The following is a 12,098-nucleotide window of genomic DNA, read 5'->3' as shown; positions in this document are numbered from 1 at the left end:
CCCTCAGCTTCCATCCTGGTGACAGAAGGAGTGAGGGGATGCTCTTCTCACAGCCTGAGGCCAGTCTCCAAGCCCTGGAGCACAAGAGAAACAACAATCTATGGCTTGTTCTCTGTTCCTAAGCTGTGCATTTCTCACACAGGTAAATGCTGGACCAATGGCCTATGCTCGAGCTTTTCTTGAAGAGACAAATGCTAAGAGATATCCTGATAACCAAGTTAAGCTTCTGAAGGAAATCTTCAGGTAAACATTAATATAAGGCTATTCACCTGCCACATAACACACAGGACACTCTGTACAGCACAGGCAGACAAGACATGAAATCAGGCTGATTTGAACCTGCCTAATTTACATCTGCATTTACACTATCTTACAAGTCACTCCTGAGAAACATTTACTGCAGTTCTGGGCTGCCCTAGCAGAAAACATTCCTTTTGATCTGAGAATGAGTTCTGAAATTCACTTCCCACAAGGTGCAGTTTGCAACGGGGAGAAGAGTTGCAGCACTGTGTGTGTATAGATGGGTTTTTTCGTTCCTCCAAAAGCCATGTCACTGGTTTTTGTGTTTTGGTGCTTGCAGGCAGTTTGCTGAAGCCTGTGGCCATGCCCTGGATGTCAACGAGCGCCTCATTAAGGAGGATCAGTTTGAGTATCAGGGAGAGATGAAGTCTCACTACAAGGACATGCTCAGCGAGCTCTCTGTAGTTATGAATGAACAGGTGAGAAAATCCATTTGGGTGCTGGGTGGGCTCCATGAGGGTGGCTGATTGTGTCTTCTAGTGACAAATGAAGCTGTAGAGAAAAATACTAGAAGTGAAACCTTGCAGTTTATTTTTTTGTGGTTTTGGCTTTTGTTTCTTCCCCTATTTTTTTTTAATAGAAGTATATCCTATATCTGATCAACCAAGGTCTGTTTTCTGCCTTGTTACATATTGAAAAGCTGGATGTTTGTGAGGCTAAATGCTGGCTGGGATTTAGAGGCATAGAAAAATAGTGTAAACTAGTGCTCAATGCTTTGCTTGCTTTGTCCTATAGCTGTGTTGTATTTAATTAAAACAGTAAATTGCTATTAAGATGTAGCTTATACCACAGGAGGTATCTTTATTGTGTCTATTTATACTCAGCTTTCAGAGAAGGTTATTTTTCAATTTTTTTCCTTTTACTTGAGTACACTGTCAGGATAGATGCCATGTATTTGGCAGCTTCAGAAGGATGAGCATGCATATATACATTATATGAATTGCATCCCAAAATTCTGAATTGGACTCCAGTGCACACTTGCAGCTATTCTACTGCTGTGTCCGGGCAGATTTTTTTTTTTTTTAATTGTCAGTTTAAATTAAATATTGAGCAATTTGCATGCTGAAGTGCTAATTAAACCATGTTTAATTATATCTCTGCATGTTTATGGGAAGGCTACCTTAGATTGCATGTGATAAATAGTTCCTCTCTAGCAGCTGTGCTGGATTTCCAGATGCCTGTAGCATCCAAAAGCCCTGTTGGTGCAGAGTAACTTGGTTTAACCACTGTTATCAGTGCCTACATGGTTCTTCAATACCCCATGCTGTATTATTCATCTTCACATATGAGTAGAATAAGGGTTGACCTGAATTTTTTGCCCATTGTTGTACTTACTGTGGCATTGAGTGAGTTTTTCCTTGAATGTAAAGCTCCTAATTGCTTGGGGGCCTGGTGCCTGCTGGATGGGATCGAGCTCAGGGGTGGCTGCAGGTCTGGGGGTTGTGCTCCTCTTCTCTTCAGGTGTATAAAGATTTGTGAACCTCAAGCCTTCCAGTGATTTTATCCTAACCAGTATTTATCACTGTTTTGTTAAGTATGTAAGTGTTAAAGGTGTTATTTATTAATCAATATTCACGCATCTCACATGGAAGTTATTTTGGCCATCAGTCATTGTGCATAGGCAGCACCATAAGTCTTGTGTGGACTACAGTTTCCCACAAGAATGGAAAACGGATGGGCAGCTCAAATGAGGCATGAGCAGCCTGTGAGATTCAGGATTCATAAAACATTTGGAGAGTTCTGTTAAATGCTCATACCTGTATTTATATCCATGAGCTCTGAGTTTTCTTCATACTAAATAATACAAAAATATGTGTACAAATCAGTGCTCATGTGTAAAGAGTTCATCCAACAAGAGTCAAAATTGTCATCTCTTTTACCAAAATCATCTGAATTTTAAAGTCCACCCTGAAAACAGTCTCCCACTTGCAATCCTTTGGGGAAGCCTAAAACATGACATCCCCATTTTCTGGGCAGTGGGGGGTTTTGAGAAAACTCTACTCCTCTTGCAGTGAACTAATGAACTCTCTGCTTCTGCGCAGAGCATTTCCTCAGAGAAATCACATGCCATAAACTGTGGCTGAAATATTTATCTCACAGTTGGAAAGCTTGAGGCTCTCTTGCATCTGTGCTGTGTGCTTTACACCAGTACAATTTGCCATCTTTCCCATTGTTGTATTCAAGAGAGTTTTGTTTCTCACCTACTGACAGTGACTTTTTCATCACCATATGTTTTTTCTCTTTTTTGTTTTTCTCTTTTTTGTTTTTCTTTTCTGACAGCTCTGTCATGGTCCTTGCTTATACAGCTTCTCTTCTTCCCTGTCTAACATTTCCCTCAATACTATAGCCAAAAGTGGTATGTTCATTTTTCTTACATCTATTTTTTTTTTCTTTTAATGTCATATACTTCCCTCACTTGCTGGTTTTTCTGCTGGGTATGTTTGTTTCATTTCATCTCTAATGACCCCCTTGCCAGGGAGTTTAAAGAAAGATCTAAGCTGTATGTGTGATGTGTTGTGCCTGAGCAGTCTTGAGAGGCCTGTTCTTTAGGATGCTAGCTGTGACCTTTGGGGAGGCCAGTGAGGCAGCTGGACAAGAGCCCCCTGATGCAAAAGCAAGTGCCAATAGCAGCAAAAGCAACTGCCAGGGCGTGCCCAAGTCCCATGCCCTCCCTGCAGCCCACGATGTGAGAGCAGCTCCTGCCCAAGCTGCTGAGGCTGTCCCTGCTCAGGCCTGCCCAGGTGACAGCTGAGGGGTGGCTGCAGCCCTGGCCAGGGACAGCTGGCAGTGATGCTGTAGGGCTCCACCTGGAGCTTTGGCAAGGGGAAGGCTTCTCTTCCAATGCTGGTGCTGTGTGGTTAGTGGGGATCGCCCTGTCTCTGCTCTGAATGCTTCCACAAAGCACCCATGGAGGATGACAGGGTTATAAAGAGCTTTTACCAAGGCTAGAAGAGCTTCTTCAGGAAAAAGATCTTCATTCTTTAGGACAGGGCAGAGCTTTTGCCACTGCTGCTCGACTGCAACTCTGCCCCCAGGCTCAGCCTGGCACTTGGTCCAGCCCTGCTGCCCAGCCTGGGCAGCTCTGTGGGGCTGCTGCACGCCCAAGTGACAGTGTGGGCAGAGCTGGGCCTGTCTGTGGAGGTGCTGAGGTGGGTGTCCTGGAGTTTGCAATGTCTAGGGGACTTGTGTGAGAGTGGTGCAGTTCAGGGAACCCCATGGAGCTTGGCAGAGGTCAGCCCAGCCCCATTTTACCCCTGACTCAGAGGATGTCATCCCTGCCCCTGCAGCGTCCAGTTACCAGCTAAAGGTCCCTTTCCTCTGTCAGATCCTTGGCATCCTTGTATAACAATTAGAAAATGGGAAACCCTTGGTTAAACAACAAACACTTCAGACACCAAATCATCTCTCTCACTGTTGCTTGTATTATTTTTTTTTTTCTGCAAAGATTGCCTACAAGGAGGACTCAGCAAAGCATCCAGGGATGGAGCGCACGTATTCCCGAGTCATCCATAGAGGCAGCTCCTCGGTGCCAGCAGCAGCCACTCCAGCAAACCCTGATGCCTGACTGCAGCCTGGGGAAGAGCTGCTGCCTGGGGTGGGGTTTCTCCTTTGTTGTTGAGGCTGTTTTTTCCTTTTAGTTTAATAGTACTGAAAATTAAGTTGATGGACAATACCAGGAAAAGGATTTGAGGGTTAAGATTTTAATTTATTGGAAGTCTTCACGGTGTTATTTTAAAAAATGCAAGCTTGAGAATTTTTTTTTGCCTGCCCCAATATTTGCACATTCCCTCTCTTTTTTCTTTTTCTTTTTTGTTGTCAATTTTTGGTTTTGAGCCGCCTTTATTAAGCCAGGCTGATTACAAAATTCCCATTGAATAGATAGGTACACGGCAAACCCTACGTTTGCTATAAATTATAATATATCTAATACTAAGTCCTAGTATACATATATTTTAAAGGTCAGAGTGGATGTTTTATAACATTTAAGCATATTGCAATTGTAAATAGAAGATGTGTAAAATATGTCATTTTTACAAGATTTTAAAAAATATCTTTTTAGTTAATTATGACAGTACTAAGGATATGGATAACATTTCAGTTACCATTATATTAAAATATTTGTGTATGTGTATAAAAGCGTCCATAAAATTTTTTCTTTGAAGCTCTGTGCATTGGTTCATTCCTATGACAGCACTCTCTGGAGTGGTGGAGATCAGGATCATCCCAACTGTCTGTCATGTTCTGGATGCTGATAAAGACACCTATGACATCTGCAGAACGTGGCTCTGGGTTCTCTCTGTGGCCCCAGACTGAAGTCACCCTGAGAAGCAGCTTGGTGTAGTTCTCCTGCTTGAGACCAAGAAAACTCAGATTTTCCTTTGAAGGTCATAGTCCCAGATTTTTCCTGGGGCACATTGGGAAGCCACGTGCCTTTGAGATGTTTGTTTCAGTTTCTGCATCATGTGGAGATAAATAAGGTGGAGTGATTGTGCCAGTTCTTAGGAGTTCCCACACTCCTTCATGTTCATTCACAGAAAACCCCTGCTTGCAGCAGTCCCTGCTTGTAGTACTTGTGTGTTAGACTTCTTCCCCACAATTTTGCTAAGCTTGTTTTTTTTCTGTTTAGCTCATTTCCCCTGGAGAAGCTCTGGTGGTTGCCCTGAGGCCTCCACAGGTTTGTTCAGGGCAGAGGCCAGCGCTGTGGCTTTCTACCTGGGGGTACCAGGAGGAATTTTCCAGTGTTTTGCTTCATTCTGCCCTCTTGTCTCTTCTCATAACACCCCAAGTTCACAACTGGTGCATCTCAGCTGGAGTTGTAGCCTGGCCCTGCAGGCCAGAGTCAGGGGTGGGGTCTGAATTCACCCTCACCTTCATCTCTGTGTGAAAGGCAGAGGTGCCGTGATCCAGCCTCCACCAGCCAGCACCTGCTGCTGTCTCACTCAGCACATCAGCAGTTTTCCAGAATTCTTGGCTGAGGTTTGGAACTCCCCCCAGTGTCCTTGGCTGGTGGGGGAAGGAGGGCAGTGGTTGGGATGGGCACACCTTGGTTTGGGATGTCCCTCCTCCAGCATCAGTGCAGCAACAGTGTGACCCTCACCTGGAGCTTGGAAAGAGTCCAAGGAAAGGGAAAGGGCACTGCACAGCAGCATAAAACACAGCTGGGCAGGAGCTGAGCCCTCCTCATCCTCACTCTGACAGGCCTGGCTCTGCTCCTCAGACACTGCGCTCTGCAAAACCAGTGGTCTGCTGAAAGGAAGGGTGTCTGGCCCAAATCATAACTTGCTTTATGCTCTGTGTTTGTGTGTATATATATATATATATAAACCTGCTGTTTATTTATATCTGTGGGAGGAACCCATAAATAATGTATTTATGTGTCATCAGAGGTGGCAGGCAGAGGTGGTGTACAGAGAGGTGAGTGAGCACCAAATCCTCTGTCCCTTGGCTTGTTGGTCTCACTGGACTCCTTTTGTGTTTATGATGATTTGTGGATGGGTACTTCAGAAGCCATCAAGATCATTTGGAGACAGACTGTTTCTAGTTAATGTTCACAAGAAGTGAGCACTACATCTGTTGGTGGCCATCTCTGGGAATAACTGGATTGCACAAGCATGGTTTGCACTGAGGGAACGTGGCAGCCTGGGCTGAAGCCAAGCTGTGGTCTGTAAACAGAGGTAAGGAAACCCCTGGATTGTTTTCTCAATCGCTTGCACACAAAATGAGTTTCATGAGTAAGTCCAAGGGCTGTGGGATTTGGTTTATTTTAAGCACCCAGCTCTGCAGCCTCCTCTGGGACTTGAGAAGCAGCCCATATTCTGGGCTTGCCTTGTTGCTGGGGTTGGAGATGCTGAGGCTTGAGTGTAGCTGGGTCCTTGCTGCAGATGGCTCCTCCCCTCCTGCTGTGTTCACACACTTTAAACACAGTCGGGTGAAAGCAATTAGCACAAACATTAGCTTTGAACCAAGGCTGCAGCAGGGACAGAAAACGAAGTATTAAACCATGGATGGTCACAGCGTTTGAGGGGAGAGAATGAAAGAAATGCAGGAGGTATGTGAGGCTGTAGGACGATTACAAGGATGGGGTTTGTTCCTTTCCATGATGAAATTCAGCATCCCAAACTGCAGAAGTGAGATGTGTAGCACTGAATCCCACATCCACCCTGTGATGCTGTAAGAAAAGGCTCTTCACACAATTGCTGCTTTTTAAACTCAGAGCATTACATGAGGTCTGCACCGTTTCTTTTTCCTACCAAAAGCTCCCCTTTGGGGCTCCTTTTGTCTAGGGCAGCCATAAGATCATGATTGGCTGTTCTTGGGGCTGAGGGTTTCTCCTGTAACTTATTTCACAATCTATTCTTACACCTTTTCCTCCAGCTGGAGGAGGCTCATCCCCTGGTGCTGTGGGCGAAGCTGGTGACAGATTCCCTTTCATCCAGGGAAGGAGATCTGCGCAAGCCAGACTCAAACTGAGCTGCTTTAAAAACTTTACAGAGTGCAAAAGAAATTATTCATGTTTGTTACTTAGTGGAAGCTATCTCAACATCCCAAAAGGAGTTAAGTGTTATACATATTTTATGTTTAATCACATCTTTAGTGACACCCAACCACAATGAAAGGCTTAAATTTCAATTAGAGGGAGGTGTATTAAATGTTTAATAGGAATCATTCCTTACCAGGGTAATTATATCTTAACATTCACTGGAAGGATGTTATCTTGGCAATGTAATATTGATCTGAAGAGGAAATTTTTTTTTAAAAAATTATTTTTTGATAATATCTAAATGAGAAATGGAAGGGGATGACCTATACCATTCATACCCAGACACAGCACCCCTGTGCTGGCCATCCATGGACCTGGGATCTGGGCAGAAGTGAAATTACATCGACACATAGCTTTAAATGTGACTTTTTTCATCTCAGCCTGAAAACTGCTGTCCCACATGTGCTGAGAAGCTCCAGGCTGCAGGTACCTTTTACATCAGTTTGAACATTTTTTAAACTGGTCTGCTCAGTATTTCAGCTGTAAGTAACATGGGGCAATGAATCTTTCAAGACAGATGATCTGTCAAGGATATCTGCTATGGACTTGAATGTGTTTACCAATTTTTAACAAGTTTGGTATGCTCATAGAAGATTTTTCTCTTAATATTTATATTATCACAAAAATTATCAGTGTTCACCGTCACTACAAATTAAAACCATGAAGTGAGCTCTGAACCTAGGCAGTTAAAAATCAAATGGTGTTTAAATCAAATATCAAATGAGAACAAAGAAATGGGATTTAAAGGAAAGTGTTCAAATCTGTAGAAAAAGAAAGTTTTAAAACCCAAATAAACTAGAATGCAATTCTCATTTCATATAATTGCTTTGTGATAAATAAAAACTATAAACTATAAATGAAAACTGAAAGGCAAAGAACAGCCAAGTCCATGTAGAACTATGACCACAACCAGGAAGGACCTTCAGCTTCACCATTGCTGCATCCCCTCTGCTTTCACACAAGCTGCTTGGACAGGAGCCCTTTGGCACAAACCACCCAGCCCCACAAGGATTTCCTTCTCCTTCTGCCATCACTGTGCTGTCTAGAAGCCACAGCATGGAGTAGGAAGGGGTTTTTTGTTATTTTGTTTGAGGTTCTTTAGCTTTTGCAGGGGTCCCAAGTACACAGATCCTGAAAAGGAAGGGCAGGGTCCCATTCTGGTGGAACAGTGGAGAGAAAACCTTCACTGTTTCTCCACTGAGAAAAACCTCCTGGTGGACTTTTGGGCTGCCAAGGTGCCATGGGCCAGCTGCCCACAGGAGAGCCCCTGCTTGGCCTCTGCCTGCTCAGGTGAGCTCGGATGGGAACAGCCACCCTGCCCAGGTGAACTGGGATGGGAACGGCCTCTGCCTGCTCAGGTGAGCTCGGATGGGAACAGCCACCCTGCCCAGGTGAACTGGGATGGGAACAGCCTCTGCCTGCTCAGGTGAGCTGTGATGGGAACAGCCACCCTGCTCAGGTGAGCTGGGATGGGAACAGCCTCTGCCTGCTCAGGTGAGCTGTGATGGGAACAGCCACTCTGCTCAGGTGAGCTGGGATGGGAACAGCCTCTGCCTGCTCAGGTGAGCTGTGATGGGAACAGGCACTGCCTGCTCAGGTGAGCTGGGATGGGAACAGCCCCTCTGCTCAGGTGAGCTGTGATGGGAACAGGCACTGCCTGCTCAGGTGAGATGTTTTGGGAACAGCTGCTCTGCCCCACAGCAGAGCACAGCTCATGGGAGGTCCAAGTGTGAGCACAGAGCTGGGGACAGCGGCTCAGGAGTTGCCCTGGATCAGAAGTGCTGGAGCAGTGCAGAATCCAGGCTGCCAAGGCTGGGACACTGGAACACAGGGACTCAGGATCACAATCCCCATTCTCCTCACAAACCCCGTGCTGTGGCCATTCTCACAGCTCTGCTCCGCTGCCTCCTTCTGGGCTGGCTTCTCCTCCTCTTCAAACACAGAACCCTTCCTACTGGGAAACACAGCTGAAATTATCTGCTAATTAAAACTGAACAGAATAACCAATTTTAGTTGGGAAAAGCAGGGGAAATTTTGGGAAATGCCAAATCGATGCTTTTGTTTCAAAATTACTTAAATGACTTAAATCAGGGACGTGCAGAGTTTGTTCCAAACGAGGCTGGTGCCTGTGGCTGTGCTGGGGCTGAGCCAGCCCTGACAGCCCAGGGTGGGCTCCTGGCCAGTGGCAGAGCACGCAGACCCCAGCCTGGTGCCCACACAGGCTCTTCGAGCCTGTTTTGGTTTGCAGTCCACAGAGAGCAGCTCTGGGCAGCCAGCAGCTCGCTGAGCAGCTGGGGGAGGAAATGAGGACATTGTTATTCTTTTCAAGAACAATCCAGCACAGTTCCTTGGTGAAATATTAGCTATGGAAAATATCAAGTAACTTTCCTACCTTCCAGGCATGTGTTGGAGCATTTGGAGATGGGGAAAAAGTAAAAGTCCAGTGAAACCAGCAGTGTTAGGGGAAAGCTGCCACAGCATGTAGATTATCAGGCCGAGGGAGTATTGAGTGGTTTTAAGGAGGATGGTAAGGAGCTCATCTGGGAGAGCCCCTCCAGGCCAGTAAGTGATATGTGCATGGTTTGTAATGTTTCATTGAGCTGACAATGTACAGGCATTTTTACAGAATTCTCAGTAATGCAAAAGTGCAATCATAATTACTGACATCTCTGTCCCGGTTGAGGTTTTTCATAACTCACTAGAGCATCTTATATCTGCATGGCAGCAGTTTCCTTTTTCCCTGTGAACTACTCCTCATCCTGCAGAAGCTGCATTTTTGTGTGCTTTTTAAGCTGTGCTCCCCCTGTGCTGCTTCAGCGAGCTGGAGTCACTCACTTTTTGTTAGGGACGGCTGTGAGGGTGTTTCTTACACTGTGATGGGCTTTTGTGACCTGCAAATGCCATGTGATGTCTATAGTTCTGATTTAGATGTCACTGCACAGACTGCCTGTGGTGAGATACCTTATAACTGCAGGGTTTCAAATATACTCACATTTTATATGGGGTGTTTTGCTTGAGAAGAGAAAGCAGAGTAAGAAATAATAATTATAATAATAATAATGTATTTTGTGCTCTGTAATCTTGATACTCTCTCTCATGAGTGAGGGCTTGTTTTAATTTGAAAGCTACTGCAAGCTCTGTGCAGGTAACTTTGGGCCCAGTTGTGAGCTCCTCATTATGAAAATCTCCAGCTGAGCATAAAGATTCTCTTGCATGAGGCATGGGTTTGTGCTCTGCAGCATATGTTGTGCTTGCAGGGGGCTGGCATAAAAGAGACTAATTCTGATTATTCCACATTAACTTGAGGATCCATTTAAAGGGACAGCACCTTGGAAATTCAACACAGACACTTAAAGTGCCCTCTTAAAAGTTTGAAATGTTTCTGTAGCCAAACATTATGCCAGCCCAGTCCAAAACCAAGGTTTTCAGATGTGACTCATGTATCTTGGTGTTTTTATTTCACATTTTCAGGTAAAGCCTGGTTTTTCAAAAGTGTTGAGCATCCCCTGCTGGAATTCAGACCCCTTTCAGAAACCTTGAATGTTTAAAATCAAAGCTTCATTTAATCTGGGACATGTGGGATTTTCTGCATACATGTGGGAGTTAAGGCACAGTCAGGCAAATGGTCCTTGCAAAAGGAAAAGGATGCTTAGCAGACATTAATAAGTTAAACAATTACCTTTTAACAGACTTGTCAGATAACTTTGTGCCATCATTGCCTAACGAGATCTCGAAACCTGAGAATGCTTTATACATATAATTGATTTTTGCCATCTTGTTTCTAGGAAGTTGTGGAGCTCACCCCCCACAACTGCCTCACTGTGCAGGCTGTGAGCGAGTCCCCACTCAGCTGTGGCTGAGAGGGAGAGTTTAATTAGTTTAATTAGTCATGAGAGGAAGGCAAGGTCTCATTCAAGCTGACAGCAGCCCGGTTTGCCTGCTCATGCCCGGCTACATGTGAGGCTGGGGTGATTCCACAGGCGCTCCCTCTTCCTTGTCCAGGACAGAGCATCCCTGCAGACCCGGAGTTCCCTCCTGGGCTGATCCTGCCAAGCCCCTGGGTTGCTGTCACCCTGCCAAGAGATCTCTGAAAATGTACACAGGTGACATATGCATGGGTTCTGCAGATCCCAATGCCACTTTCTATGGGCCTGTTAAGAGGTAAAGGTTATATAAATATTGTTATTTTTTGTTAAAAGTAAGCAAATGCATTTTTTTGCTCTCCCCCTTATCCTTCGGAAGGAGCTTGGGAATAGCAGGTTTCAGCTGTGCAATAGGCAAGACCCAAAAGCCACACTTTTCAGAATAAGATTGGGTATTTTTTGGTATTTGTATCACGTACCAAATGGACCTCAAGGTTCCTCTGTTTGGCTACAGAGTGGTTCCAGCTCAGAGGATGGGAGGTACCCCCATAGCTAAAACTGGGGGTGCCCCAAACAGCCCTGAAGTGAATCTGGTCAGTGATTAATTAGCTGATTGCCTCGGGGGAAGCCAGAGGCACTGCTGCTGGAGATGCAGTGCCAGTGCTTGTGCTCTACTGGTCGGGTTTAGCCCCAGCAAAGGGAGGCTCTGTCTTTTTGCTCAGGGACTCCCGGGCCACTGGGAGGCAGGACACACCTCTAGCTGCGGCATGGCACAGAAACATCCACACACCTGCTGCTGATGGATTCTCCAGGACAAAATGTTGTGGTAAGCTAAAAAAAATTATTGTGCTAGAGTGGCAATGAATCCTTTTTGACTTTTTATCTCACCTACCTCAGGGGAGCAAGAGGGATTTGGCAAGTGAGACAGCTAAAATAACTGTTCAGCATTGGTGGTGGCTGTGCAGGTGCTGTTTCCTGCTGGTGGCAGTTTTCACTCTGTCCCTTCCCCAGGGAGCCCCTGCAGCAGCCATGCACACACACACAGGGCTGCTGCATGTCACCCTGCACACACACACAGAGCTGCTCCATGTCACCCTGCACACACAGAGCTGCTCCATGTCACCCTGCACACACACACACAGCTGCTGCATGTCACCCTGCACACACACACACACAGCTGCTGCATGTCACCCTGCACACACACAGACACAGAGCTGCTCCATGTCACCTGGCTGGGCAGGGGCAGAACAAAGAGCTGAGCTCCCCATGCTTTGGATGAAGATGTTCCACAAGGTTTCTGTGTTTTGTTTGCAGGTTTTTTGCTGCAATACAATTAGGTATGCAGTTTGTACAGTCCACTGAGACAGAGCACATCCACCAGCAGCCACAAAGAG

General features: G+C 45.6%; 1 protein-coding gene across 10 annotated transcripts in view; it reads left to right on the top strand.

Moving 5' to 3' along the window:
- The window catches only part of DOCK10 (dedicator of cytokinesis 10), a 141,238-nt gene extending 136,776 nt beyond the window's left edge, over positions 1 to 4,462 (top strand). For all 10 annotated transcript variants that reach the window (XM_074547070.1, XM_074547072.1, XM_074547071.1 and 7 more), the window contains 3 exons: positions 143 to 243; positions 581 to 719; positions 3,746 to 4,462. In XM_074547070.1, coding sequence (XP_074403171.1) covers positions 143 to 243; positions 581 to 719; positions 3,746 to 3,865 — 360 coding nt within the window. In that variant the 3' untranslated portion in view covers positions 3,866 to 4,462. The remainder of the gene's footprint in view (positions 1 to 142; positions 244 to 580; positions 720 to 3,745) is intronic.
- The last annotated feature ends 7,636 nt before the right edge of the window (positions 4,463 to 12,098 follow it).

Source organism: Zonotrichia albicollis, chromosome 9 (assembly GCF_047830755.1).
Source record: "Zonotrichia albicollis isolate bZonAlb1 chromosome 9, bZonAlb1.hap1, whole genome shotgun sequence".
Taxonomy (NCBI): domain Eukaryota; kingdom Metazoa; phylum Chordata; class Aves; order Passeriformes; family Passerellidae; genus Zonotrichia; species Zonotrichia albicollis.
Note: the sequence above shows the minus strand (reverse complement) of the source record. Positions and strands in the feature narration are given on the sequence as shown.